We start from the raw sequence: 24,162 nt of genomic DNA, 5'->3' as shown, positions 1-24,162 counted from the left end.
CCATTGCATGACAATCATTTATACCTTGATATAATACTTGAAACATACCGCCCGCTTACCAGACATGGGAAGACCACCTTTATTCTAAAGTAGAAGTCATTAGAATGGGAGGCAATATGTGTAGGGTTAGATAGAGCAAGTGGAAGGGTATGTGAAAGAGAAAGAGCATGTGGGGGTGGGCATTGTATCTCTGAGCCTGTCACTGACAATCAACTCGTGGTCTGAGGCTAGTTGACAGTCAACGACACGTGTTCTGTACACACCCAAAGAAGTCCCCTGTCTCGCTTTTATCATTACCATGCAGATAAACTGAGTTTTATAATACAGATTTGAGTGATTTTAAAGACACACCCACCAAACACTCACCCATTAAATCTGCTTTGATATGATACAAGAGCCTCGTGTCTGATAGCGAAGGCCTCTCCGCATCACAAGCAGTGCTCGTGTCCATGGGAGATATCACAGAGATGGCCAGGGGCTGGACCATGTCAGTGGCGTGCCACTGGGTGTGTATGTGTGTGTGTGCAAAGCCAGGCCCAGCAGGCTGCTTGCCCCATACTGCCTGAAGGACGCGAGTCCTGCCGGAGCAGGCAGAGGGCCAAACTCTCTCATATTTCCATCCGGTGCCTGAGGATAGTACTGGTCACTGGAGCCACACAAATTTAAGTGTCATCCCTGAATCAAGATGCTCACCAATTTTCTGCTCGCCTTAGCAGCGAGCTGGGCCGCTACCAGCAGCTAACAGAGCCAGTGGCCCCATGGCAGCATGCACTAGATAGTGGATTGTGCAAAAAGTGCACATGCAGTCGAGAAATCCAGCTCTGTATGATTATTTTTTGCATGATCATGGCTGTGTTTGTTTGTTTTTAATCTGCATCAGCATGCACCGCAGTTGTGTAACTTAACGAAAACATTCATTTTTGCACTGAAGTTCATCAGCACAGCATTGAAGAATTTTTTGCCTTTTTTATTTGAAAACTCTGCTGAACCCTCACCAACACATTAGCCACAATGTCACGTGGGGGTCGCTAATTCGTCTCCACAGAAGATCTGCAAGAGAGGTTAATTTAAGGCCAAGGAGATCCCACGCACTGAGAGAAAATACAGCCATTCATCCAGAGAGAGAGAGAGAGAGAGAAACTGCAAAGGAGCGACGCTGGATAGAGAGAGTGAGAGAGAAAGAGAGTGGGGTCAGCTGATGAGGTCAACATTGTGAGATTTGGAGAGAGTGGGTTGGGAGAGACGCAGGTGTTTCACCAGACCCGTAGCCCAAAGGAAAAACACGTGTCACTGATGCTGCCGTTCACCACACGCACCCTCACATGTTTTCCTCCTATCATCCTTGCAGTCCTTTCATCTCCTAATTTTCCTTCCTTTCTTTTCTTACAATATTTTTACATGAAATTTACATGAACAGTTCGATGAACAGTTTGATTTCTAAAAGAATCTAGAACCAAGATTTTGTACCTTATTTCCCTTATTTCAAGTTTTTGATGTGTCAATCTTTATTCATGTATTTTTCATTATTTAAAATCTCTGATAATGGTTTCAAGTAATTAAACCCTCTGACAATCAATCATCTCTCCATCATCCAGGCATTTAAATGAGACATTTTTTTTAGCTTAAATTATTTCAATTTTAACAAAAATAAGCTTGGTAGTTTTTAATTCGGAAAAAAATATGCAATCCCGGCTTTCAGCATTCAGGTGTTTATGTTTCTGCAGTGGCCTGTATTCAACCTCACCTACTACTCTACAGACCTGCCATTATATAGTCACCCTGAATCACCCCAGGAAGCAAATCAAAAGGTCAGAGTAATTCCGCTGAGATATTCTTTGGACTCTTAGATAGGAGCAAGGAAATCATCTCTCAGAAACAGACGCTTAGAAAGAACATGAGGCATGGGCCAAATGAACAGCAGCCTTCATTACTGATCAAATGAGGCTCGCTCTAATGATGGGGTAATGTGATCAGGGTGTGGTCCTCAGCTTTCCACTAACGTCCTGGCTCAACCAGGCCCATCACCATCACCCAGGGGAGAGAGCCAGAGAAATTATGGGAGAATCTTCTTGGAAGCTTCTATTGATCCGGCGTAACATAAAACCGGACTTCATCTAGAGAGGGAAGAAGAAAATGTGTCAAGCAAAAGTTAAATGAAAAATTGCTTTTATACTGAGGCATTTATTATTCGAAGTCCCTCAGAGGAAGAATAATAGGGAGAGAGAGGTACTCAATGAGAGAAGGGAGGGAGGGAGGGAGGGCGGAGAAGAAAAAAATCCATTTGGTAAAGTAGATGCGGATCGATGGTGACAGAGCGGAGCAGTCTTGGCGCATGCCGTCCCACATTACTGCCCTGATTGATCTGCCGGAGTGGCAGTCTGACCCGAGGGCTCTGGAGGAGGTGTCCCACTGAGGAGGGGAGCCCACGCAAAACACAGGGAGAGAAAAATAAAAATCAATACACACAGAGAACTTTACTGACCTGACGTTAAGATACAAGAAATGTATGAAGCTGCGTACCTGAATGGGTTCTGACAGCTCACATGCCCTCCAGCAGCTCAGTGCACAGGAGGGATGGAGTCTCGGGCAAGTGCAGCAACCTCTGTGAACATTAAGGAGACTTGTACCCTCCGTCCGGAGACTCTGTTAAATACAAATTTGTTTATTTCTCAAACTGAGAATTATTTTAAAGGATTTAGTCTAGGCCTACTTACCACAGTCCTGCTATTTTTTAAAGGAGCTCAAAAAATGAATGAAGGAAAAGATCCCCCGGCTACATGTTCCTAAGTGGTATGAGTAAACAGAAATGACAGTGCAAGAAAGAACATTTCAAGATGAAATTCTCCCTTAGATAGCTTTGAAACCCAAGTGCGTGTGGCAAAAACAGCAAGATCATACATTCACACATATATATATATATAGGTACTGAGGGTGACCTCCATTTTGTGGCAGGCTCTCTGTTTTTGCAGAGCCTCTGTAATGTCAATTATCCGGCACAAGGTTGTGTGATATGGGCTGTAGGTGCATGGAAATGATTGTGTGAGACGCTTCAGTGAGATAAGGCCAGTGAGGTTCATGTTTGGGATTAAGTATTGGTTGTTTGACCGAGAATGTTCTGCCATGGATGAAGTGGCTGATTTATTGACCATCATGCGAGCAGAAAAGAAAAGCGTGGGAGATTTTTTGATCGCAGAGGGTCAGGGTGACATCTCTGTGTTATTGTTTTTTGTGCTGTGGCTACTGTGGTTAAGGAAATGGTGAAGTTATGCTAAGCTAATGTGAGATGCAATTTTCTTCAGTTTAAAAAAAAACATGAAGTCGCTAGACAACCATAGTTTTCTGTTAGGTGTTAACATAAACAGAAAACAGGGATGTTTTAAAATATTTTATATAATCAACATCCTTTTTCCATGAAGAGAAAGACATTTCTAAATGCATATATCTGCTAAAAGTAATTTTGTCAATGTTTAGGAGAACACTAGCATATAGATGGCCTCAAAGCTAACATTACATGGACATTACATGGACTAAAGCCACAAAACTCTTAGTTGCATTTAATATTGGTAGGTATTTAATAATAATAATTATAAAATACAGATTATCAGTGATTCTTTCTCATCAGCATATTTTTGAGCATCTACATTTAGTGTGTGAGTTTCGTTTTATGTGTGTGTGTGTGTGTGTGTGTGTGTGTGTGTGTGTGTGTGTGTGTGTGTGTGTGTGTGTGTGTGTGTGTGTGTGTGTGTGTGTGTGTGTGCGTGCGTGTGAGAGAGAGAGAGAGAGTGTCAATAAGTTAATGTAATTAAGTAAATATATTAAAAGAAAACCCTTCAGATAATTTACCTTACACCCTGCAAACTGTGGCTAATCGTTTCTGGCGTATCTGATAAATGATTTAAAGAAACAATCATTAATTTAATTTACATGTTTGTTCACATTGTTTAATTGATATGAACAACAGCAGTTTGAGTAGTTGTATTTTTTCAACAAAAATAATGTAGAGAGAGATAATAAGACTGAGAGAAACAGAACAAAAAGCTATTTCTCCATTGTTACATATTCCATATTTGATTCCTGTGAGCTTTGAGAAAAGGTCAGTGAAAACAGAAGATGAATTCATTTATAGTCTGTCCTCTCCTCTCCCTTCTGTCGCCCATGGACATTGATCTGTCCTCTGTAACCAGAGTAACAGCGAGAGCTTTTTAAACCTTACTGTGAATGATGCACCAACATTCTGATGCATCATTTGGCTGTGTCATTCCGCTTCTTGTTGTTTTTGAACGATGCAGCATGTGGATCTAATGCTCTGGATTGGTTCATGCAGATATGTTGTTTCATCAGAGAACAAATATATATTCACATCACATTTAAAGCTGAATGTACACTTATGTTTCATCACTAGAACAATAAAAGTGTTTTGTTACACCCTGCGGTCCTCACTAAAACTAAAACCAAGGTGGCACATGAGATTAAAAAAGATTCCCATGAGGCTCTTTTTTAAATTACAGACCCATGCCCCAGATAACACTACACCGAGAGCTGTCAGCAATCCACCTGCCCACCCTATCCCTCTCTCCGCTGACAGTTCATTTTTCTCTAGATCCAGACACCTGGACGCTTACACGAACGTTTTAAAGATCTGCAGAGGACGCCAAGCCCCTCCCCCCAGCCCCCTCCATCCCTTCCGATGCAGAAGTGTCTCCTCCATCATATAGTGCTGGATGCCTCCTATTACACTCCTCTATTCCATCCATCCAACAGAAAGGTCACGCTCAGAGTCTCCCTCTTTTCCTAAATTGGCTGTTTTCCCTGTTAGTGCCACGGCTCAAGCTGTGATTGCGGCAGCCTCGGTATTGGTCCTCTAAGGTCTTGTTTACGAGGCTGGATTTGTCGGAAAGCCCATGATATTAAATCTACAGTAGGAGGCTTGCTGTTTTTCACAACTTGCAGTTTCTATATCCTACACAAATTTGTCTATGGCCTGGAGTGTGAAAAAATACTTCCGTTTCATCAGCAAATATTCTATTCTATATATCACCCGTTCTCTGCATGAACTTGTAGCACCCGTTTCCATTATACTATATATAAAACCCAACTGAATTCAAACGATTGTGTCTTTCAAGTCCAAATCAAAGCCACCTGTGTGTTTTAGTGTGCCTGGAGACCGTCAGGAGTGTTTGTTTGGTATGGAGAAAATGGGCATGTTTGAATATTGACCCTGCCCCCCTCCCGTAGGGATCGACAGAGACTCAGTGGCGTCAGGCAGACCTGCCGCAGCTCCAGGGCTGGGCTGAGAAGGGACTGCTGACACAGCCAAAGATGGTAAGGAGACTGCTGCCCACTAACTGCCATTTTTACCCCATTAATAGACATATTGCTACTGTGAAATTGTGCTATGAGAGGGAGGGTGTGTGCAGGGGAAGAGCAAAACAGGCCTAATGATAAGTTTTAAATAAAACTTATTATTAGTATTATTACTGAAATTGTTATTAGGAGTGTTACTTGTAATATATTTTGGATTGATGTTGTATTGTCAATATGTATAATGTCTGTGCAACATTTCAGTGTCTTGTGCAAGTACAAAGATTACATAAATGCATAAGGAATCACTTTAGAATGTAAAAAAGATTGATTTTGCATTTGGTTTGTATTGCATTCGCAAAAAAAAAAAAAAAATCATCAAAAATTTCACCAGAAGATCAATCCCAGTGTAGTTTTCTCCTAGATTTAGCTGCCACATGTCCACATAAATAAGAGCCGACATCTATAGGAGGGAGCACTAGCATCAGAAGGATCTGATAATAACTGGAGAGCATTACCAGTAAAAACACACATCAGAATAGAAGCCTGACATTTTATCATCTTAGCTAATAAGGCCATTAAAGTGCCATGTTGAAATGGCAGGTATCAGGACACACATCTAAATGCATCTATCTGCAGTGCTGTGAACATACACACACACACCTCTGGCTCTGCGTGACTCAGGGACATTGGACTGGTTGAACCTGTATTTTTATCCCTGTCCTGACATCATCTAAGGCACTTATGTAAGACAGAGTGGCAGAGCCTCTTCCTTCCTGCATACACACACACACACAGACACAGACACAGACGCGCGTGCTCGTAGCCTGAGCCGGGCCGAGCAGCGTTCAGAAACAGTCGGCATATCTGCCATTGCGTTTGAAAAAATAAAGGAATGTAATCTGGGGCTACTGTTAAGTTGGATCAAAGGGAAGATGATGTCTGTCCCCCGGCTGACACCAAGGCCTTTGTGATGGCTTAGCATGTCTGCCTGTCTAACTGTCTCCCTGCCTTCTACAGCTAAAGCACAAACAGATAGAGCCAGCTAGGCTCTGCCTTAGCTAGCATCCAAACCACAATAGTTTATACTGTACTGTTCAGTTAAAGGTGCTGTAAGCACAATTTATGTATTCAAATTTCTCTACTTCTTGACAGATATCACTGAAGTAGTTATCCTGAGAAATCATAACTAGCCAAACCTTGCTGTAAACAGTATACCTTTTTTGCCTAACCACAGCTGCTTTCTGCCCTTTTACATGTTCAAGTTTGCTGACAGGCCCAAAAGCCATTCTACATCACACAAAAAGTATCCAAATAGACTTTATAAAACGGTTAGTTCAAGACATGCTGATTGGTCAATAAAGCATACCATCTGAGATAAAATGCACAATACAGCAAGGGTTTAACAAACTATATCTTCTACAGAAAGAAAGACTCTTAATGAATTTGGCTAATAAAATAACAAATATATATAGTCCTTGAAACCTTTGCTATATTGTGTTTTATCTCAGATACACAATATAGCAAAGTTTCCACAGACTATATCCTCTATATATATATATATATATATATATATATAATTTTATATTAAAAAGTTTGTATTATAAATATATAGTAGCCAATTTCAATATATGTAATTTCAATATAGTTCCTAGGCTAATTAGTGTTTTGAACAAATCACTTAAGTGAACGATTCAATGACTTATACAGGCCAATGTTTCATTCCTGAATGATTCAGCATTTTTTTAATTAATCAGTTGGCTAAATAACTCATAATGACAGTTGTCGCCACCTACTGACCACAACCTGCAGAAAGAATCACTAAAATAAAAATCCTTACAGTAACATCTATTTACTGTGATTGCCATTTTTGCCTTTCAATCTAATCTTAACTACTCAGGAACAGTAGTTAAAGGAAAGTCACCACACTGACCCCTGTCAGCTGCTGGGGCAAATGTCCAGCAATACTGAGTATGTAAAAGAACAATTACCCTTCTCAATATGACAACAAGGTAGTTCAACTACAGAAAAATAATAAGGCAGCATATGAGAGCTAGTAAAAGGATCACAAAGGAAAAAAAGGTTTTTAATTGGCCATCGAGACACAACAGGTCCCTGGAACCAGAATGAAAGATGTCCACTTCCATCGGTTCCTTCTCTGGAATATTCAAAGCTCTTATCCCATGAGGTTTGAGCATTTCTTTTTACCCTGAAAGAACAGTGCACCGCAGGAGCTGCAAACAGACTTAATATGATTCCCCTCACACATGCACACAGATGAAAATACACAGAAATAAACATGTACACACACACATCAATCAAAACCTGCTGTGGCGATGGCCATTTTGTCCCTTTGTGTCGCTCCATCCCCCTTTTCTGCAGAGAAGTGCGGAACAGGATCCATTTACATGCATATCCTGAGAGCTTTGCAGATGAGCCTCCTATGGGCTGCAGGCAGCTTTTTTCCTTTTTGTCACATTGGATAAATGTGAACGTCTACAAAGACTAAAAACAGAGGCACTGTCTTTTTTTGTAATAATGTAATAAAGTGAAACATGATATTTATTAAATGTACAGTTTATATATATATATATATATATATATACAGTATATATATATATACAGTATATATATATATATATATATATATATATATATATATATACATCCAGCCGATAGTTATCGCAGAATAAACCTCGACAAGCATTATTCCGCTTATTACATGGCTACTTGCCACATTAGTAAATAATTACATGAAATATTGACCTGAGTCAAAATATTTTATTAGCTCTTTAAACGCAGAGAAAGCAGTTGCTTGCAAGCGGCAAGTTCAAACTAGATGGACATTAGGGATACGGTACAGTCATACCGCTTATTACACGTTATTTCACCTGCCTTTGTATGAAACAAGAGAGAGAGAGTCTGCGATACTCGATGACAATTAAATAACTGTACATAAAATGTTGATTTGAGTTTTAATATTTTATTAGCTCAAATGTCCACAAGGAAAAAACGTTACTAGCAAGCCTAAATCACTGACTTCTTACCGGTTGTTATCGGGGGATAACACACCGCTGGATGACACGATTGACCAATCAGAATCAAGTATTTTACAGAGCTGTGTAATAAATAAATATATATATATATATATATATATATATATATATATATATATATATATACACGCACACTTTTTTCCTTTTTTTCTTTTATATAGTTGCTATTGGCTATTGGTTAACATTGTTCAATAGGTCATGCAGCATAAGTGATGCCATTGTTAAAGGAAAGTCATTTCAGAGGTAGAGCCAGTTATTACATTTTAAGACCTTTTTTTAAATTTGGAATAACATGCCAATGAGTCATTCATTAAGATCCAAAACATTAAGGCATTAAGGAAGTAAATAGGGTCAATTTTGATATTACATTGACTTTAAAGATTACTTAGGGAGACTGAGAAATGCTGCAGCTATTTTTGATGGTTTCTCATCGTACACAACTAAATAGCTTTGGTTTTAGCATCCTCTTTACTGTGCCTGAGTGTTTCTCAAAAATACTCCAAGTGCAAACACGAGCGTGATGTCAGATGGGGAAAAATTGTTAACCTTTCTAAATATTCCCACTTTGATAAAGGAGAGTCAAACTTCAGAGTGCAGATGCAGTGTATTTTTTGAAGAGCTAAAAATAAGTGCAGCTGAATTTCAGCTTAGATCCATTTTTTTCTCCTCCTCATCTCTATTATTTTCCACTCATGAATCTATCAGCAGGAAACATTAGCGCTTTTCCTTCACTCTCTCAGTGCAGATCTTTATCTGAATTATGCCACATCCAGTCAGAGAGGAAAAGAAAATGAATATTAAACATGGTTGACTTACAGAATCAGCTTTGAATAAGCTATAATCAGGTCATACTTGCTGTTTTAAATCTGTTTAAAAAATAATAATTTGTTTGTTTAATTTATTCCTTCTTCTATTCTCTTTTTGGTCTAAGACTTTTGTCTACCAATGAGAACATTCATGGAATGTTCCTAAAAGACTGACACTAAAGCACACAGCATACAATGGGACAGAGTTATACCGTATCCTAACCAGACTCGATGTGACAAGAATCTGCAAAGATACCAACCAGACTGTATTTTCTAAAATTCCTCTTATGATTTTTAGTCTCTCCGCCTCTATGTTTAAAATACATGCGGACCAGAACTTTGGTCCAGTAATATTTCAGCGCATTCTGGGCTACTCAAAATGACAGCGGTGAAATAAAAATCAAGCTGCAGACAAAATATAGTGTCACTTTGTCACATCACGTCTGGTTCGGACACGGTTTTAGGCTTTGCCATGGCTGTCCAGACAGTCGGAGAAGGTTAGTCTAGTGTTATAAAAGGTGTAAAAGCTAAAGCAAAATCTGTCATCAACATGCTCCTCTGACTGATGTAGTTGTTGTTTGTCCCCCTGAGAAAATCTCATGGAGTATTGCTTTTGCAACCATGAAGACTTACCCCCTAATCTGCTCTCGCTTACACACGCTCACTCGCACGCATATCTTCAACCTTCGTGACAGTTAGAATATGACACGATTCCAGATGTCACCCAGCCCCCTCAAATAGAGTCGGGTGACAAAATTAAATACACATGCGCTCACACACAAACATGCTTTATGCAAATGGGTGAATACATTTAACTGCGGTGTGGAACAATCTTGAAATAAAAAGTTTGAGGCTGAAAAGCAGCACAGACTGGGGCCTCCTCTGTTCCTTCTTCCCCAGGGCCAGTAAGCTTCTCTTCAAACACCTGCTCTTAAAAGCGCACTGCTAAACCAGTGGCAAACGCTGTTCGCCATGACAGTCGTTCCACACTGAAGGGCTCACATTGTTACCCTGTCAGGTTGAGCCAACCATCAAAACGCACAGCCAAACTAAAAAATATCAGTAATACAGCGAGGGGGAGGGAGAGTGGAAGAAAGCTAGTGAAAGTCTAGAGATGCATAAACAGTTTTTCAGTAAGTGTGTCATGCATTGTATTATTTAGAGTCAGTCTGTGAGGTTTTGCAGTTAATAGTTGCAGTTGCAGCTACATACACCAGATTATTCCAAATCCCTTTATCTGGGATGTCAGTAACTCCACAGATTTTCTTAAAGCAATCAATATGTATAGTAAATCCGTAGCCAATTTGTAAATGCTAAAATGTGCTTTTTCTATGTGGTTTAATATCATAATATTCTTTAAAGAATTAGTAAACTGTCTATGTTTCAGATGCCACATCCTTCAAACCTTCTTTTGTCTGCAGATAATCAGCAACATGGAGCCTCAGGTGACGAATGGGCCAAACTCTGGCACGGCCAACGGGCCCTCCAGCAACAGCCGCAGCTGCCCCTCGCCCATGCAGACCGGCGGCCCTAATGACGACAGCAAGACCAACCTCATCGTCAACTACCTGCCCCAGAACATGACCCAGGAAGAGTTCCGCAGCCTCTTTGGCAGCATTGGCGAGATTGAGTCCTGCAAGCTGGTTCGAGACAAAATCACAGGTGATATAATAAGGAGGGGGAAAACAAAACAAAAATTGAATTTGATTTACATAATGAACTGTGTGTAGTGGAGGCAGAAGAGGCACAATGTCTTGGGTATTATAGATTAAAAAGGGAAACTTTGGGATGGGAGCCACTTTGGTTGGAACGGAAGTAGTCATTAACTTTTCTCAGCTGTCTATTAATGTTAATCAAAATAATTACAAGATTTACTAAAATGTTTATATGCTTATAGCATATATGGAAATATATTTAGAAACATTTTTTAAAATGAGGCAAGCACCATGCGATCTTTAAAATGTCAACTTAATAATAATACTTAAATTATTCTAGTTTTATTTAAAAAATCAAAATAACAAAGTCATTTTAGAATATTCAGCATTTTGAAGGTCCATCCATAACCAGCAACCTTGTATCACAAAATGGCTTTTTTTTACTCCACTGTTGAATATTTAATAGGACAAATGAAATGAATAATGAAGTCTTACATTAAAAGCATTGCTTCAATGGGTCTGTTCGATGCAGTTGTATCAGGTCAAACCGCAATTTCAGGGAAATTCCAGAGTTGTAAACACTAGATGAGAAGGGCTATTCTTTGTTTACAGTGCGCAGAGAGAAAGGAGGAGAGAGAAAGAGGACATAGAGGTGTTTAAGCAGCACTCCCCTGCTAATAAGAGTTCTAATCCCACCGTAGTGACTATGTGGGTGGTAAGCAGATGGATGGCGAAGCTGCTCAGAAATAATGCCAGATAATGGCCTCCATTTTATATCCTACTTAGTGACACTTCGCTCTGGATAATCTCATTAAAACAAGGCCGGGCCTAAAGCCACTGGTTTTTAGACAAAAGGGGAGAGATAGAGAGACAGAGAGAGTCTTGGCTCTTGACCACAGGTTTTGTAGGATTTCATTGCCAGGCAGTCAGATGGTCGGGCAAGAGAATTGTCATTAGAACCATCGTCATGAGAGTTGACACATGCTCCTTTTTCAGTCTTTACATGTGAGATATTAACTTGAGTCTTAGGAAATCCGCACATACACCAAATGGAACGCGCTTTATTAAAAACCCAACAGCGTGTAAGTGAAAAGATAACGTTAACCAGGATCACTCACTGTCTTACCGCTCTGTCCTTGTTCAGGCTCGGTAACACATAGTGCATCATAAATATGGCTCTTCCCTGTACTGCACTCTTTGCTCTGGGATCCCAGGGGTGCAATTTCCCAGTTCAGAATTTTAAGCTAACAAATCGCTTCTTGATCATTGTAAAAGCAGAGCGAGCCAGGAGACTGCGAGTTCTCTCTGCTGTCGTCATTAGCTGCTGTCTGGGGTTCAAAATAGATTTCGGGCATCAGAGATTGTATCTGAACCTCGATGTCATAATATTTGACCAGATCAACCTTCCTGAGCTCTCCGCTCGGCATTCATCTATAGGGTATGGACGTCGACGAGAAGTCACTTCTCAGCCTTACAAAGAATTTTGATGTACGAGAGAGCCTTTTACACAGCACTTGAAAAGTTAGAGAGAGACGGCTCCCTCGACAAGGTGAGAAGCTTTGGGCCTTTGCACGTAATAGACAGGCTTCTTCTTTTCCTTTTTTTCCCTTCCCCCGCTCCTGTCAGCTTTGATGAGACGCAATGCAGTGATGTACCGTTTGCCACGGCTACTGTTCTCTTGCCCTGTCAAATCCGGGTGATTGCCGCTTGCCAAAGTGCCACCCCAGATTGTTTATCCGTCCTTCTCTTTCCTCTCCTTGCACTTTCACATGCACACATGCTCTCATCATCTTCTTTCTGACCTCTAGCTGTACTTGAATACACTGGAGACCTGAGGCTCAATCTTTTATTTAATGTAGTCATACACACACGGATGTTTCTTCAACTATGGCAGGGTTCCAGGCTGCGACCAAATTGGTCGCATATGCGACCATTTTTTGAGAATGTGCGAGTTAAAATGTTATGTGGTCGCATTTGTGCGAGTGGACACTTGAGCAACAGAACGCCGTTGTATCAGCTGCTGCAGTCCGTAACTTATGTTCAAAATGAACGAGTATGCTACATCATGAATCCATTTTCCAAACCGTGTTTTTGACTTATTCTGAATCACTACGGTACGCCTATAATAAGTGTTTATATTCGGACTATTTTATCCCGGGGTCGTCTCGGCTACGGAGTAGCCCAGTGCCTGCGTGACTCGCCATAGACATTAACGGAGAGAAGTTCCGTCTACAATGTTCTTCCGCAAGACACGTACAGTTTATTTATTGACGAACATAGACGTCACGCGCATTGCACACTGATGGTGAAACGCGCCAATTACGAATTCACGAATTAAGGCATCTATAAATGATAAAAATGGTCTCACGAAACACAGAGCCCCTTCCTCCTACGTCTTTTCAGCGGTTATATTTTCCTCTGTCGAGCGATTACTCTCATGATTGCTCGACAGAGGAAAAGGAAATTATTATAAAATGCAGAAGGTAAGGAGTGTGAGAACTATAAACTTTGATAACGAAAAATCTGTATCAGTTTATTATAATACTCTAATCTTTTAAAATGTAATGCTTACATTTGAATGTTTAATAATTTTTAAAAGATAGAAAGATGATAATAGATAGATAGATAGATAGATAGATAGATAGATAGATAGATAGATAGATAGATAGATAGATAGATAGATAGATAGATAGATAGATAGATAGATAGATAGATAGATAGATAGATAGATAGATAGAATATGATTCAAATGTAAATGGATAGATTGTATATAATTCAAATGTAAAATGCTTAAAATTACTGTCCAAAATCCATGAAAATCCTGAATCCTGAAATCCATGAATTTGGCAATGATAATTAATATATTACAGGTATTTCTGCTGCAACCCAGAAAGCCTTTGCTAGCCTTGGTCCATTAAAACCACTATTCCTCAGCATGCATTGATTAATCCCATGGCATGTAGCAAAAAAAAAAAAAAAAGGTGCGACCAAATCATATGCTGGTGCGACCAACTGAGAAAGTTGGTAGCACCAGTGCAACCAGTGGAAAAGTTAGTCTGGAGCCCTGAACTATGGGCACTTTTAGCCCTGCAGCCTTTTAGAAAGTGAAATACCGTAAAACATACTTTACAACCTAGTGTACTAACACTGTCCAACATTTTATTCTCATGCATCAACCACCATACATTGAACGATGGAAATTACACTCTAAACATTTTAGGATTAAAATGGCCAACTCCTTTGTCTTGCTAATTTCATAGTTAACGTGATTTATCCTAAATACACATTATTGTATATTTCATTATTCAAATATTTCATATTAATAGGAGAGTAAATGACAAACAAATAAAAATAGTCTATTCAAAAGGGAAATTTACAATTAAAAGAAAAAAATTTAATTAAAAAATATTTAATGTTTAAGATTGAACAATTAAAATAATAAAATCTGTATAAAAAAGGGGGCACTTGAAAAAAAGCAAAAAATTATGAAGGCACTGTAAAGTTTCCAAAATAGTGTTACTATGTTTTATTAACTATAATTAGTGTTATTATAGACCTCCAAATAATTATAATTCCCTATAGCTGAAGAAACAACTTTGTATATGCTAGGAATGCACAAATGTACTTACAAACCACAAACAAAACTCATCACTGATTTTTTTTATTTTTATTGTTGATTCATTGCACAAAAATGATTATAAGAATAATTTACACTCTGTGAGTTAAAAAAAAAACAGTGGGCCAATATTTATCAGCGATTATGTAAACTGTCAGCAGAAACGGCTTTATCACATCCCTCTCAGTGGGGAAAGCATTTCAGAAGTCATTACCACAAGGATTGTGTCGAGATGCCGAATAAAGCAGATGGCGATGCTGCTAACTTAGCGGAAAGCTTTTGTTTTTAAAGGTTCATATCAAGCTGAAAATCCCCTACTCTAAATGCACACATCCCCAGCACAGTGTTGCTACCTCAGCAATACCCCGTTCTGTGCTAATAATGAGGATAAACACATAGCCCATAGGGAGTAATGGTGATTTTCTTGTGAGCCAGAAATCATATTGAATGAAAACTTTTAATGGAATACATTAAGAAAGTGTTAACGCTTCTGGCTATCAGCACAAAGCAAAATGGAAAAGACTGATTGAGCGGCGGTTTGAAAGGGGAAAAGAATTGGATACTTGTCAGGCTTTCGACACGGCGGATCCTTTTTCTGCGTGGAAATGAACACAATTGTGTTTATAATGATACGGCAGAAAAAGGACACACTCAGGCAAGGACGTGAATTGATTGCATCTTTGATTTTCCATCTGATGAGGAGAGGGGGAAAAGAGCGACTGCAGATAATCTTCTGTTCATATTCTTCAAGCTGTAAATAATTACTGCACGATAAAAAATGGCTTCTGAGAAACAGCGCCAACCCCCCTCGCACCCCCCTCCCTCCCTCCCCCCTGCGGTTTAGGCCTCTCCCTGTTTAGCAGAAAAGCAACCGACACATGCTATCGCTCCCAGCCTACTTTGTCGCCTGCCATTTTGCTTCATTATTTTCCTTTTCTTGTCCAATCCACAGATACCATTGTTGGTATTTAATGGCTTGGCGCAGGCGGCGGTGCTGCTATCAGTTCGCTCTGTGTTTAACACTTATGTAGCTTACATCAAAGCTGCTTTATGCGACTGCTTGTTCAGGTACACAACCCACTTGCACACTGAGGACCCAACCATCTGTCACGCTGCTGACCCAAACGCGGTGTCCGCTGTCTGCTGTCTGCTGCCAAGCTTAGCGCATGCTAACCTTAGCGTCAAGCTGAGCCGACATCAATATGTAGCTGTATATGGCTTCTGTCTCTACACTGACCAGAGTGCAGCCTGCGCCGCCCGCCAGCAAATTAAGAACGGCATGTGATTTAAAACCAGAAAGACATCTTAGCAGTCCTTCGCAGATGTGCTGAAATTCACACAATCACACTGATAAAAAACTGCAGGGAAAAGCAGATGTAGTGTTATGAAAAATTCATTGTGCTTGATGTTTGCAAAAGCACGTTGAGGTTTGAAACACCTCAGTAAGTGTTAGACTGCTGCGAACGTGTGAAAAACCACCATGTCAAACATGCGCCGTGTTTATCTGATGCTGTAGAAATAAAACATGAACTGTTTCCCATGTTTTGTCATTTGCTGTTAAAAACAGCATTAGGCCGAATTAAACGAGCCAACACATGCAACACGACATCTAAATGGCACAACCGTACAGCTGAAATTGGTAGTGGGAAAAAGTCTGAATTAGCTACCATAGTGATTGCAGGGAACACTGACTTCCTCATATAATTCAGTGCCGTGATGTTCCGCACTCAGCCTGGAGTAAACAAAGTAAATGATAGGTTGTTATTCAGACCTCATTTACATCGTTTGACAATGAACTTTTTGTCACCGTCTCAAAGCTGCTGATAAACATGAGCGCAGGAATAAACTAATCACCTTCTGTTTTGTTTGTTTTTTTAAAGGCTATTTAGCCTCTATTGGGTTATATAAAAATGTGCATGGGGAAAAATTTACTGACATTCTTTAAGCAATCATGTACCTGAGTTGGAGTCGTGGCCTTGTGGTTAGCTGTTGTGCAGCAACAATAAGTTGGGCAAAATTCAGGATTGAAGAATTGGCCTCCTTTTAGTTATTAAGTATAATGTGAATTGGCCACATCTTACGGGAAGTTGAATTGGAATTGGAATGACAGGAAGGGGAATTTATTGAATTGAACCACTGATCTATATGATCCAGAACCAAGCTTAAACTGCAACACATTTTCTGAAATCTGGACAATATTTCCATTATTGATCTCACACATAATGCAAACTTTATTGTTCTTTTTTCCCCTAGCATTTTTATTAGCCCACAAAGTGTTGTTGAGGTTTTTTACAAACATTACCTTACGGTTAGCTTGGCATTAGCCACTGGCTCCATGCAGCTCCAGCAGTTCCAAGAGAGCGTGGGATCTCAGCATTCCCTGGGGTGGCTGCCAGTGTTGTCATCTAATACGCGGGGTCTGACGTCGCTTCGTTGGGGTGTCCCAGATTTGCAGGGGCTCCTTTCGTTTCCACATGCACACTCCTCCCAGACAGCCCACACACTGCAGGCTACACGCCAACACGCCGCAGGCTCCGGCACAGCAGAGTGGGGGAACGGGGGCGGGAGATTCCTGTGTCTTCCAGCTGTCGCCAGCCTGGCACAGCAAAATACAGACGCACAGTTTCAGATGGATTTCCAGTGTAGGGTTTACTTGGGAAAGAGTTGGTAAAGACATTGGGTAAATGATCACATTTGTTTCTCGACTGGCATTAGCAATGTGCCGGCCCACACGGAATCTGTGCCTTCAGAGCTCCAGAAAACCCAACAAACAAAAAGTTCATCAATCTATGTCCAATACTCTTCAATTTTATATAATTCACTTAATACACTATGAGATTTTAAATTTCACATATGCAACTTTCTTAATTGTAACTTTATCTCACAGTTGAGACTACTTTTATTTAGCAGTGCATTAAAATGATCAAAAGTGACAAAGACTTATACATTGTTACAGAAATTTTTTTTTTTAAATAAATGCTGTTCTTTCTATTCTTCAAAGAATCTTGAGAAAAATTACATAATGATTTGCAGAAAAATATTAAGCAACAAAACTATTTTCAACATTGATAACAATAAATGTTTCTTGAAAACCAAATCGGCATATTAGAATGATTTCTGAAGGATAATGTGACACTGAAAACTGGAGTAATGGCTGCTAAAAATATAGCTGTCATAAGAATAAATTACATTTTAAAAAATATTAAAATAGAAAAAAAGGTTATTTTAAATTGTAATATTTTCATACTCAGTGGATAAACGATGCCCTATTTTTTGTGAAAGTTGAAAAAATTAAACACTGCCTTCGTGGTTCCATGGTTAAATTTTCAAGAATTTGTTTACCCTTTTTAGAGCATGTTAAATCTTTGTGACTGGATACAGTCTCCATTGACTGATTGACCGTCTACACTACACAATTATTTTTGTTTTTCCCAGTTGAACTCTTGTATCAAGTTAGTAGCACACATTATTTACTATGCGCATGACTTGATTTACCTATATCCCCCCTTGATTTTCCTATATTTTTTTATTACCTCCCTTAACTTATTGGACCTAATTAAGGCTTACTTTTGTTTTGGCCTATGTCTGTATTATTACATATGGTTCTGTTGTAATGTATTGTATTCTGTACTAATCCTGTTATAGTTGGGTGAGGGACTGCGTGTGGAATTTTGTATTGCTATGGTTGTTTGTTGTTTATTGAAAATTCAGTAAATATATTTATCATGACAACTCTAAAAAGATTTTTAGCATAATGGATATAACAATGTTAATGTATTTGGTCTTGGCTGAAAAGATCTGCTATGCTGCTTCTGATGCCATACTGTTGATTATTGCTGTTGTTGGTTATTGCTGCTGCAGAGCAAGTACGGGACTTGCTACTGCCAATACATACACCAATACTGAGCAATACTGTGAGCATGTGAGACATACTGCTTCAGCACTAATAGCATAGAATTAACTGCTGCAAATCTATATAGCTGGAGTTAGGGAAGGTGGAGGGTTTCAGAGGAACTCTGAAAGAGTGCTGCAAACTGCTACGGTTACCAGCTAGTTAAATGTTGAGCCTCAAGCTCATTGGCTTCAGATGTGACATCAGCTTGTGCCATGTAGTGCATGGCTTGTGCAATGTAATTATCATCAGGTTGCATTAAGGACCCATCTAGCCATCTAAAGTTTCATGACAGAACTTGGTATATATCACAATATGATGGTTTCCTGATTTTTTGACAAAATAAATGCAGGCTTTTTGATCAAATCTTACTGAATCCAAACGTTTGAACGCCAGTGTATGTCACAGATTAATTCAATTTCAACTTTAAATACCATGTGATTTTGTATCCCAAAATGGAACTTTATATCGCATTTTAAAAATCTTGCAATTGCCTTTTTTCCCCATATCAATATAAGTTTTTTATAAATAGAAGGGGAAAAAAGCTATATTTACTTTTCCTTGTAAAACACGCAGTAAAATACACAGTAGGTAGGTACATAAGGAAACAGGCCTTACATTTGTGCAAGGTAAGGTAAGCTAATGGTTTTACACAACCTCTTAGGCGAAATATGAATCTCTAATGCAAATCCAATCAGAATAATGCTTTTGTCTGAGAGAGAGCACTTAGGCATCCCTTAAGTGTTTTATGTACAAATGGGTCGAATTAAGGCTATTAGATGCAACGATAAACAGCATTAAGAATAGAGATTATCTCATTGCACCTTACATTATCTAATTACACTTCAGTCAGCTTTTGTCTCTTTGGATGGAAGATCACTAAGCTAATTGAAATGAAGCCATAAGGTTGTACGTTGCCATCTATTGGCATTACACAATTCATGATGACCTCAGTGATGCAGCTGTGTATTTCTATATCATATAAAATGCAACAAAAATGTCTTTGAGATGTCTTTTACTGCAGAGACATGTTTCTGTCCCAAGATGCTATAGCGACAAGGGCAAAATATCAAGCAAGCAAGCAGCAGCGATACATTTGTTTTGACAAATTGAAATGGATTTTCGTCTTTGCTTCCCCCCCCCCCCCCTTCCACATCTTAAATGTGACTAAATTTAAGTCTGACCAAACAGATTTTCCTGTTCGTAGCCAGAAAGCTTTGTGATATCAAGGTGTGTTAACGTCAGATGCTCGTTGAACTGTCATCTTGCGTCTGTGCTGCTGTTCTCTCCCAAACAATTGCTAGTTTCAGCTTTCCCACCTGATTCAAGCTTAAGGGAACTGCAACTGTCGACTCAACATGGCTGCCGGAGGGTTTGTGGAGGAGGGTTGTTGCTAGAGGCAGTTTCGTGTTTTATACAATGTTCCTCTCATTTTCAATCAATGGAAGCACTGGGCCTTTAAATTATGTATCAACAATTGATGTAGAGAGAGGGTGAAATTAGCGAGAATCCAGTCTGAAGACTTTTAGCTCACTGCCAAGCAGCAGAACAGTGAAAATCAGTCAAATATATCTTTCCTGTGCAAAGCTTTGATGATAAATGATGTTCAGCACGGGGAAATATATGTGTGTGTGTTATTGTAAATGATATGTACCATGAAGTAAAAGTGTAGTGTGTGTGCGTGTGTGTGTGCGTGTGTGTGTGTGTGTGTGTGTGTGTGTGCGTGTGTGTGTGTGTGTGTGTGTGTGTGTATGTGTGTGTGAAAGAGAGGAAGGACACCCACTGGACACACTCATTTTATCTTCTCACACACTCTGACTCCTGCTGCTGAGGTAAGAGGCGTAATGGTTCAAATACGACTCCTCCAAATGGAGCCTCTCACTCTAAACAGCCTCAATTTAACGAGAGAGAAACATATCATTCCTCCCATTTAACTCAGCATGTTCCTCAAGGGCTAAAGGAGACGCATACTGGGGTGGGGGTTGGGGGTTGTAGCTTACGCCTGCCCTTCCTCATCTTCCTCATCCTCTCGATCACAGAGACACTAATAATCTTTTTCATGTACACATACCGTGGGTTCACAAACATGACAACACACGCTATGTCTCTCTGGAGCAATATACAGCTGTGCATATTATGGATAATATTTTTTGTATCAAAAACATATACCCCAGATTATAAAATCATACAGCAGGGGGTCTATAATACCTGTTATCCATTCCTGTTTCTCTCAATGGCAGATGCTAGTCTGGCCCCCTGTAAGTACATGACTTGTAATCGGCCATCTTTGCTCCTCATGGGAGCACATCATTTTTGAGCCAATCACCTAAACTGTGAGGCTCTGGATCTGCAGGAAATGACATCATGAAAATCCTGATTGATTTTCGGCACCACAAGAACATGCACTAAGCATTTATCTTGAAAATATATTACAAAAGAAAATAATACAAAAGTCATTTTAAATTGTAATAATATTTCAGCATATTACTGTTTGTAAGTGTTTGTGATCAAACAAAAGCCTTGGTGAGCGTAAGAGACTTCTTTCGAAAACATTGAACAAATCTTACCAACCCCAAACTTTTGAAAGGTAATGCATGTTGCTTGCATAGAATTTTATTTCAATAAATATACTTGGCTAAAGTTGAATTGTTGTCAAAGGAGAAAGATGCTTTTGGATACAGGCAAACCTATACTCTTTGTTTTACCCACACACTCACAGAACACACACAATCTCCATCAAGCTCTAGCACATTACTATTACGCTCCAGCTTTAGCCGTGTCCCATCGCAATGAAAAACCCATCAGGAGCCTACACACTAATAGTCATAAGCTGTTTATTTGTGAAAAATATCCTTTTAATTGGTGTTAAGCATTGTCTTTGAAAAAGCCTTTCCAATGTATCAAAATTTGACTGCACGTCTATCCTGCTGGGGAACAGAAAGTGCTGGAAAAACGGAGATCAGCACTCATTAAAAGCTCATTAAAAGCGCAATGCATCATTTCAATTTCAATTTTAATTGACAATTAAAATATATAAGTTAACGTAACCATTATACTAATTAAACAGCATTGAGGTAATTGTCTTTTACTGTGGCATTTGATGTTTAATGCATATATCTAATGGGCTCTGTCAAAATCCTCAATCATCTTTTTGCAGTTTCACATTTAATACAGTTTATGTATATCGATCATCTTGCTGTACACTAGAGAAAAGAGAATATTCTTTTTAAAATTCACGTAAACAGCACACTCTGCCCTGAATGCTTATGACAGAACAACACAAAATATAAATCAAACTTCTGTAGATCAAACATGACATGAAACATTAACAGAATAGATATGATGCAAATAGCAGAGTGCTGACTTTGCCATGAAAAATACTTTTTGATTCCTACTTCCCTCAATAAATTCATGAGGCAGACCTGACTGTAACCCTCTTCGGTACCTAAGCTGTTGTCCATTGTAGGTAACCCTGGCTGTGCTGAAGAGATTGTGTTTGTGTGCGCTTTGCATTCATGTGCTGTCTCTGCGTGGGTATATGATCTGGTTGTGTGAACAGAATTTTATATTCTGTGTGTAGGTGTGTATACCATATATACATGCCCAAATTCAGTATACATTACTGAGTGTACAGTATATACTTGTTTATAGGTATCGTGTTTGATGTTTATTTTTATTTGTCTGTGTGTTTTAAGGAAGTGCAAAAAATACGTGTTAATGTACAACCAAAAAGCATGTTAATACTCTCCCTGCGGAGTTGCATCTCATTATTCAACCCCTTTAAAGCATCACTACTGAAATTTTAAAAACAGTAGATAAACTACTCAACCCCACTAATCAGTATAGTCTGTTATTGGACAACTAGTTGGCCATCTAGACCACTAGACATCCTTAGTATGTCTGTATGTCCATAAGCAGGTGCAGCATGCAGCAGTGAGTTGTGTTGATAAAGAGGGAGTTTATTTTATGACGCGGCTATGTGCATGTCTGTAATATTACATGTTTTCTTTGAGATTGTGCCTCTGCAGTTTGTTAGAGAGCACAGATGAGATATGAGATATTTAATAGAGATCAGTTTAAGGTTCTGTTAATGTGTCTGTTCGCGGGGAAATTAAATTAGCTAAATAATTGCCTTGCCAAAAAAAGGGCCTTAGAGATTGTCAAAACAACTCGCAGCCTCCTTTCTTTAAAGCAGGTCGATTTTATTCTTTGTATTGCCATGGACTACAAAGTCTAATAATTATGCACTTACATTAATAATGAGTAAACTCACTAAGGGGTTCTTCTTTTAATTTTCTTAAAATATTAAGAATATGACTCAGTTCCACAACAATCCTCAAAATCCAAATGCGCGTGTGTGTGCGCTAGTGCTTTTTTCTTAGCAAACAGGTTCTAGTCCCCCACTGAGATCTCCACTGTCGCACCGCTGTGTGATGGAGAAGGGCTGTGTGTCGTGTGTGTGTGTGTTATACTGGTGAGAGAAATCCCTTTGACTGAAGCGGCCTTGGTCGGCCTCACCTTATCCTCAGGCAAGAACTCCAAAGGAGGCAAGAACAACTGCTAGCGACGTTATGGAAATGCCATCAGGCAAAGGGGCATTACAAAACAGATTGTTTTATGAACCCATTATTGTACGCTCAAACACACAATCATGCAAACACACGCATCCACCCACGCGCACATATACACACAATGAAAATGGCATTATGGGGCATGCCAACGTGGGGCCAAATGCTCTCGGACACAAAGGAAGGAGCGAGGAACACAACTGAGATGGTGAAGACAGAAAGACAAATGGTGAGGTTAGGCAAAGTCAGTGTCTTCTCTCTGGTGCGTTCTCCGAATGTATCATTATAAATAGCTGAAGTTCTCCATGACAGCACTTTGGAAACACTTCATTTACACTAACCTTTTCTTTTCTATTTTCTCTCCCACACACACATGTTGGGTTTTCAAGTTTTATGGGGACTTTCCATAGACAAAATTATTTTATACTGTACAAACTGTATATTCTGTTCCCTAACCTTAGCCCTAACCTTACCCATCACAGAAAACTTTCTGCATTTCTACATTTTCAAAAAACATCACTTAGTATGATTAATAAGCTGTTTTCTTCATGGGGACCAAAAAATTTCCCCAGAAGGTCAAGGATTTCAGATATTGCCCTCTTTGTGGGAACATATTGTCCCCATAACATAGGGTTTACCTGAACCACACACACACACACACACAATTTTTCGCTTTTAGAGCTTGGCACAACACATGTCAAGAATATTCACAATAAGGTAACACTTTAGTTTAGGGTCCAATTCTCACTATTAACTACGACTTTTGCCATAATAAACTCATAATACTGCTTATTAAAAGTTAGTAAGGTAGTTTAGGGATGTACAAAGTCAAGCAGAATAAGGCATTCATGTGCTTTATAAGTACTAATAAACAGCCAATATCCTAGTAATATGTATGGTAATAAGCAACTAGTTCATAGTGAGATCTGGACCCTAAACTTAACTTAAAAAATTATATATTACATTAACAAATACACTACAGTTCAAAAGTTTGGAGTCAGCCATATTTTTTTATGTTTTTGAAAGGAGTCTCCTATGCTCACCAAGACTACTTTTTTTTTTACCAATAATACAGTAAAAACAGCAAAATTGGGAAATATTACAATTGCAATATGTAAAATGTAATTTATTCTGGGCAAAGCTGAATTTTCAGCATCATTACTCCAGTTTTCAGTGTCATAGGGTCCTTCAAAAATCATTCTAATATACTGATTTGGGGCTTAAGAAACATTTATTACCATCAATGTTGTAAATAATGAGCTGCTTAA

General features: G+C 39.1%; 1 protein-coding gene across 16 annotated transcripts in view; it reads left to right on the top strand.

Moving 5' to 3' along the window:
- Positions 1 to 24,162, top strand: part of elavl4 (ELAV like neuron-specific RNA binding protein 4) — a 76,329-nt gene that overhangs the window by 27,631 nt on the left and 24,536 nt on the right. For all 16 annotated transcript variants that reach the window (XM_077223448.1, XM_077223459.1, XM_077223452.1 and 13 more), the window contains 2 exons: positions 5,236 to 5,322; positions 10,585 to 10,825. In XM_077223448.1, the coding sequence (XP_077079563.1) occupies positions 5,236 to 5,322; positions 10,585 to 10,825 (328 nt within the window). The remainder of the gene's footprint in view (positions 1 to 5,235; positions 5,323 to 10,584; positions 10,826 to 24,162) is intronic.

The sequence above is a fragment of the Siphateles boraxobius genome, unplaced genomic scaffold (assembly GCF_051911475.1).
Source record: "Siphateles boraxobius isolate OS27281-9 unplaced genomic scaffold, OSU_SipBor_1 9, whole genome shotgun sequence".
NCBI classification, from domain to species: Eukaryota; Metazoa; Chordata; class Actinopteri; order Cypriniformes; family Leuciscidae; genus Siphateles; species Siphateles boraxobius.
The sequence above is the reverse complement of the archived record's forward strand: the minus strand, read 5'-3'. Positions and strand labels throughout refer to the sequence as shown.